General features: G+C 42.9%; 1 protein-coding gene across 2 annotated transcripts in view; it reads right to left on the bottom strand.

Moving 5' to 3' along the window:
- Positions 1-387: 387 nt before the first annotated feature.
- Positions 388-6,541, bottom strand: part of ADGRA1 (adhesion G protein-coupled receptor A1) — a 304,703-nt gene continuing 298,549 nt past the window's right edge. For both annotated transcript variants that reach the window (XM_087702485.1, XM_087702486.1), the window contains exon 19: positions 388-3,852. In XM_087702485.1, coding sequence (XP_087558611.1) covers positions 2,640-3,852 — 1,213 coding nt within the window. In that variant the 3' untranslated portion in view covers positions 388-2,639. The remainder of the gene's footprint in view (positions 3,853-6,541) is intronic.

The raw sequence follows: 6,541 nt of genomic DNA, 5'->3' as shown, positions 1-6,541 counted from the left end.
TTTTTCCCCCTTGCAAGAAAAACTGTTAAGGTTAATTGAACGTGTGACATCTTTATCAATTGGCTTCTAACGCCCACATAATACTGCGTGTTTCAAGAATATCTGCAAAGAATTGAATTGAATTGAATTTGAATTTATTTAGCTTGTATGCCGCCCACTCTCGGGAGACTCAGGGCGGCTTACAAATAAGAGATGGTTAAAAAAAATCCAGGCAAGGGGAAACCAGCTATGTGATCAACGCATGAGAAAAAGGGGGCTTCAGCTGGGTGGTTGGTTGCATCATCTTGATTCCTTTCCTGGTTTTTTTTCTTTAATGACTGATTATTTTTCATCTCCGCTCCCCACCACACTGCGAGTTGTATGATTCCTTTCATTTTAAGTCACCAGTTTAAAACTGCACTGTACTTTTATTTTAAAATCTTAAAACAGCAACTATACAGTAATGCTCTTATTCATGTTTATTAGTGCAACGTGTTCAGATATTCATAGATAGATTTTTTTTTCTCCCCATCCCCCCCCTAAAAAAAATAAACAAAACATTTTTTTTGCTGAAAGTTCATGAACAGAGAGGAGTAATGCTGGCCCTTGAGAGTAATAGATCCGAACAGCATAAAATCAGTGAAAGGGTCAAATATGTATGGAAAATATAAAGGCAACCCCATTTTTTTTTTGTTTTGTTTTAGCAATGGATCAAAAAGGCGTGACGAAGGAAGTGATTTCATCCCGAATACAGCGTAATTTAAACATCTGCTCTTAAAAGTGACGTTTTGTTACAGTGAAGTCCTATATATGCATTTCCTTAGCAATGAGGGGGGGCCAGGAGTTTGCTTTGAATGGTCCCAAAGCTTTTACTAGCTACTCCTGGACTGGATTGCCACAATGATGATGATGGTGATCATCGCATAGCAATGCACGCATAAATCCTCCCTCCAATCCGGAAAATATTGTCAGGAAACAATCCAATCAAAGTTAAGCACTTTGGGTTTCAGTGTTTGTTTGTTTTTAAAAAATTGCAAGCCAGTGCTCAGGTTCTGCCTTTCTCACGAACATCAACGCATTTTCAAAGTGCTCAGCTCGGGCTGCTGACACCTTAGTTTATTTCTTGAGCGGATAATTGCACTCCTCGAAGAGTTAATGGGGAAGGGCTACTTTGCCTGGACTGATGATGATGGGGGCTACTTACTGGCAGGTTGATTCCCAAAGGCAAATGGACCACTGGTGGAGAGAGAGAGACATACTAGAGACATACACAGTGCCACATTCAATGGGACATGCTTTGCAGAAGCATCAGAGCGCACCCTTATCAAAGCAACCTTCTAACCTCATAGAAAGGGATTGTGCCGCTTAAAGGAATGCAGAAGATTTCCACCCCCCCCTTTTTTTTCCTCTTTTCGTAGAGTCAAAAATGCTCTAGATTAATACCCACATGGATAGTCACAGCCTTTTACAATAGGGTGTTGTTTTTCCCCCTCCTTTGTACATATGCAACATTAGAAAACAACAAATGGCGTTTATCCTGACGGGTGTCATGCAGAAATTAAAAATAGTATTACTAATAACAATAGTCTTAACACCGGGAAAAAATAAATTTACAACCAGTACAGCACTGCAGATGTTAACGGAGGACTTTTACCTACTGTTTCCCTTCCAAAGAGAAAGAAGACGGAACAATGACATACACTACATGGTTTCACACGCCAAAGGCTACAGAAGATGTTTTTAGAGGCAGTTATCGTTTTCGTAGGCCTAAAAAGCTGTTGTTAGGCTGGTTATAAAATCCTTTCTTCTTCTGCTGACTTCAAAAAAATTAAATAAAGACCATTTTTTGTTGCAAAAAATAATCAAGGGAAGGGTGTGATGCTGATATGTGTAGAAATGTGTCAGATGCCCAGATTTTTTTTTTTTTAAAAAGGAAAACAATGCCACATTGCATGATACAGGTAGTTCTCCACTTATGACCATTTGTTTAACAACGGTTCAAAGTTAAGCGCCCTGGAAAAAGTAACTTGCATTTACCGCTCTTGCCTTACCCTCATGGTTATGTGGCCACCATCTGAGTGCTTGGCAACTAATTCACATTTATGACCAGTTGCTGCTATGTGATTTTGGGCAAAAAAAGTTATATGTTAAAAAGGCCCATTGGAGAAGCTAGATTTTAGCAACTGTGTGATTTGCTTAACAATTGCAGTGATTCACAATGACCACCGTAACAATTTGTCGTAAAAGTGGTTCCCACTCAACATATGACAGAAATTCCAACCTCCACTGTGGTCATAAGTCAAGCACTACTTGTGGTAACCCCTCACCATCTGCTTCCTAGGTTCACATTTTCGTTCCCCCCTTAAACATTACTCTGTCGTTCTTCTGAAAATAATTTCGAGGCTGCTTTTTTAAAAGCCTCTTCTTATTGAGAGGAAAAAAAGGTTGAAAACCTGTACAGTTATCTCAGGTGTCACACAAAGACGTAGAATTTAATTCGGTTTAGAAGGAAAGCGAAGACCGACAGGACCAACCTACCTAGGTCTACTCAGAAGTAGCAAGCCCACTGAATTTAACAGGGCCGACTCCCCAATTGCTGTACATGGCTTTGCAGCCCAAGATGCTTTGAGCTGCAAGCTGAGAAATGTGGCCCACCGCAACTACACAGTAGTTTCATTCTTCCACGGCCCCGTTTTGATATTCCCTGTACTATCTGAGCTGTAGATCATGGCTTCGTGCAAGTTTCCCTTTAGGATCCCATTGTGGCTGGTTGTGCTAAACGGCAAGGATTGTGTCCGTGGATGCATTTCAAAGTGAGGGCCCGTCTCAGTTTCTGGGACTTTAGCACAACTGTAGATCACAGTACTTGAATCACTACTCTCAGGCTGAGTGATGGTGGGGTAGGGACTGTTTTTGGCACAACATGGCCTCCTGTGGCCGGAGTGACCGTCATGGGCGCTATGGGGACTGTCTGTATGTGAGCTGTGTATGCTGCCATCAATGCTTGAAGGGATGTGGTAAGCATACTCCCTTTCTCCTGCAGACCGATGCCGGCTAAAATACCGTGGCTTAGTTCTACTTTTCAAACACCTGTGGATGTGCATGTTGGGTCGGAAAGTCCCTTCGTTGTGGACATGAATATGAGCCTCATCTTCCAGGAGCTGATCGCAATGCATTTTCGCGCAACACGGAGTCACCGGCGAAAGGCAGTTGACGTGGTTTTGAACGGCCTGTAGGTTAGTGAGTTTGCAGTGACTGACGGCCGGGTGGTTAAAGAGGGCAGATTTACTTGGGCAGGGCGATTCCTGAAGGCATGAGGCATGAGCTTGGCTTTCGCCGTTGACGTTAACTTTGGGGCGGACGTTAAGTTGCACCGAGTAGGTGTTCCTTCGAGAAGGGCAGCAGGACCACCAGCAATGCCAGACGTCGTCCCTCTTCGCACAGTGGTGGATGAGGATGAAGAGCCCCAAGGTGACGCAAAACGCTCCGTAGAGGCAGCTAAAGATCATATCCAAGAAATGTCCTTGAGAAACAGCCAGGGCGCCGAAGGTCCAGGTAGCGGTAAAGAGAAACAAGGTGAAAGCAGCGGCTCGGAGCTGAGCCTTGAAGGAGTGCTCGTTTTCCAACAAGGATGAAGACATCATTGAGCAGGTTGCCTGGGAAACGGACCCGAGGTCTGTCATGTGACTATGGCCAAGTTCGGGACTCGCCAACCTCTGCTGATCTTCTATCCTTTCCTTCAATTCATACTTGCGCTCCGGGTGACGCCTCAGTTGCACGAAGGTGCAGAGGAAGTAAACGCATGTTACCAGAAGAATGAACGCCAGCGGGCCATAAAATGCACCAAGGCTTGGCTCCCAGGACATCCAACAGCTACACGCAAGGGGAGGGTGGAACAGAGTTTTAAAAAAAAGAAAGAAAGAAAGAAATCAAATCAATAACGTTGAAGACAAATTGCCTGCTGATGCAAAATAAATAAATACATTTACAATCAACTGTAAATTGTTTAGAAAAAAATATGTCCTCTACAAAAATGGGACTTACTATATGCATAGTAAAGGTAATTTTTTACAGGTGGACCTCTGCTTACAAACATTCCTTTAGCGGAGAGAAGAAAGAGAAGAAAGGGGGGTAGGAAGGAGGGAGGGAAGGAGGGAGGGAAGCAAGGAGGGAAGGAAGGAGGGAAGGAAGGAGAGAAGGAGAGAAGAAAGGAGGGAAGGAAGGAGGGAAGGAGGGAGAGAAGAAAGGAGGGAAGGAAGGAGGGAAGGAAGGAGGGAATGTAGGAGAGAAGGAAGGGGGGAAGGAAGGAGGAAAGGAAGGGGGAAAGGAAGGAGAGAAGGAGAAAAGAAAGGAGGAAAGGAAGGAAGGAGGGAAGGAAGGAGGGAAGGAGAGAAGGAGGGAAGGGGAAGGAGGGAAGGAAGGAAGGGGAGTAGGAGAGAAGAAACGAGGGAAGGAAAGAGGGAGCGAGGGAAGAAGAAGTAGGACCGTTGTAAGATAAGATGGATCTATGGGATGTTAAGAAAGCAATCTTCAAGTATATTGTCAACAGTAGGGAAAAATTGTTATAAATACATATTATTAATAACAGTTATGAGATCATATAATTGTGAATGTATATATGAAATTGATAAAATAAAATAAATAAATAAAAAAACAACAAAAAAAAACATTCCTTTAGCAACTGTTCAACGTTAAAAACATCACCGAAAAAAGTGACCTATAACAAGTCCTTGCATTTTACAACTGTTGCATCATCCCCCATGGTCACATGATCAAAATCCGGGCGCTTGGAACTAGCGTGTATTTCCACCAATTGCAGTGTCCTGGATTTCACACGATCACCATTTGTGACCAGCCACATGGGCTTCTGACAAGCAAAATCAACGGAAGGTGGGTGGCAAAGTTTCAAAGGTGCTTTTTGGTAAGCATACTCCCTTTCTCCCGGGAAGAGCCGAGGTGGGGCAGTGGTTAAATGCAGCACTGCAGGCTACTTCAGCTGACTGCTATCTGCAGTTCGGCTGTTCAAATCTCACCGGCTCAGGGTTGACTCAGCCTTCCATCCTTCCGAGGTGGGTGAAATGAGGACCTGGATTGTTGTTGGGGGCGATATGCTGACTCTGTAAACCGCTTAGAGAGGGCTGAAGGCCCTATGAAGCGGTATATAAGTCTAACTTTCTATTGCTATTGCTACAGCAGATAAAATGAAATGAGAGCCAATGGAACCCTTCTGTGAGTCGGGGGTATTTTCAAAAGGGTCTTCATCATAGGCCACTTCAAAACCTAGCTCCATAAAAGCACATAGAAGTTGGAAGGTCTACATTTGTGAAAAACGAATAAGGCATACAAGATGCTGTGCTGTGACTTAAGTCTACACACACCCCTCTCTCCCCCTGAGCAATTTTACCCCCCCTCCACCTGTTTCCTGGCTTTCTACTCTTATTGTGATATCTGGTATTGATTGCCTGTGATTGAAGTGATTAAACTAAAGTAGCACCAGCTCTGTAAAAGTGCTGGCAAGGGAAAGTCTCCCACAAATTTATGAACATAAATAATCAGATCTTTTAACACCCTGTTGATTATAAGTGATTGTCTAATCACACGTGATGGAATAAATAGGTTTTTAATAGGGTAGAACTTCCAGAAGAGTTTTGTGCTCTCTTTAATCTGCTGGAGTTCTTCCTTTTTTTCTAATGTGTTTCTCAAATGAAACTTCCTAAAAGTATTCCCATTAAGGAGAAATGCAGTTTGCTTCCTCCTCCTTTCTACAAACGTGGGAATACTGACTGGACATTAATTGAGATGCTTTCCTTAAACGCTACCAACATATTGTAATACACAATTTATTGGTGCCTCTGTGGTTCTTTTCAGTACTCAGTTAAACCGGTTCCACCACAAAACCGTGGACGACAAAATCGCGGTCGACGAAAGCGCGTATGTGATGTCATCACAGCGCGACGAAAAAGATCGAAAAATGTAAAAATAAAGCTAAAACCTTACCCTAACCCCCCCAAACCTAACCCTAAACCTAACCCTAAACCTAACCCTAAACCTAACCCTAAACCTAACCCTTAACGTAACGAAAAACCTAACGCTAACCCTTAACCTAACGCTAAACGTAACGCTAACGCTCTAAACCTAACCCTAACCCTTAACCTAACCCTAACCCTAAACCTAACCCTTACCTTTATGTGAATCGCCTTGCTGTAATTTAATTTTTATTTCAATTTTTCGATCTTTTTCGTCGCGTTGTGATGATGTCACATACACGATTTCGTCGAGCGCGCTTTTGTGGAATGCGCTTTTGACGGGTCACGAGTTAAACCAATGCATTTAGAAGAAATTGGTGGATTTCTAAATAGGTGTGCGTCCCCTCATGCATTCATATACTTACTTTATAAACATTAAAACCCATAATTAGCGTGCAGCATAGGCTCTGCGCACAGCATAAGATATAATGTTATAAAATGACAAAACCCACATGCTGATGGGGAGTAACTAACGTGACAGGGATCCTGGATTAGGATCTATGATTTCCAGCCTGAAAGTTATTTAATCATGGCTT

The sequence above is a fragment of the Thamnophis sirtalis genome, unplaced genomic scaffold (genome assembly GCF_051295495.1).
Source record: "Thamnophis sirtalis isolate CommonGarterSnake01/CBP01778 unplaced genomic scaffold, rThaSir2_p1.2 scaffold_15, whole genome shotgun sequence".
Classification (NCBI taxonomy): Eukaryota; Metazoa; Chordata; class Lepidosauria; order Squamata; family Natricidae; genus Thamnophis; species Thamnophis sirtalis.
Note: the sequence above shows the minus strand (reverse complement) of the source record. Positions and strands in the feature narration are given on the sequence as shown.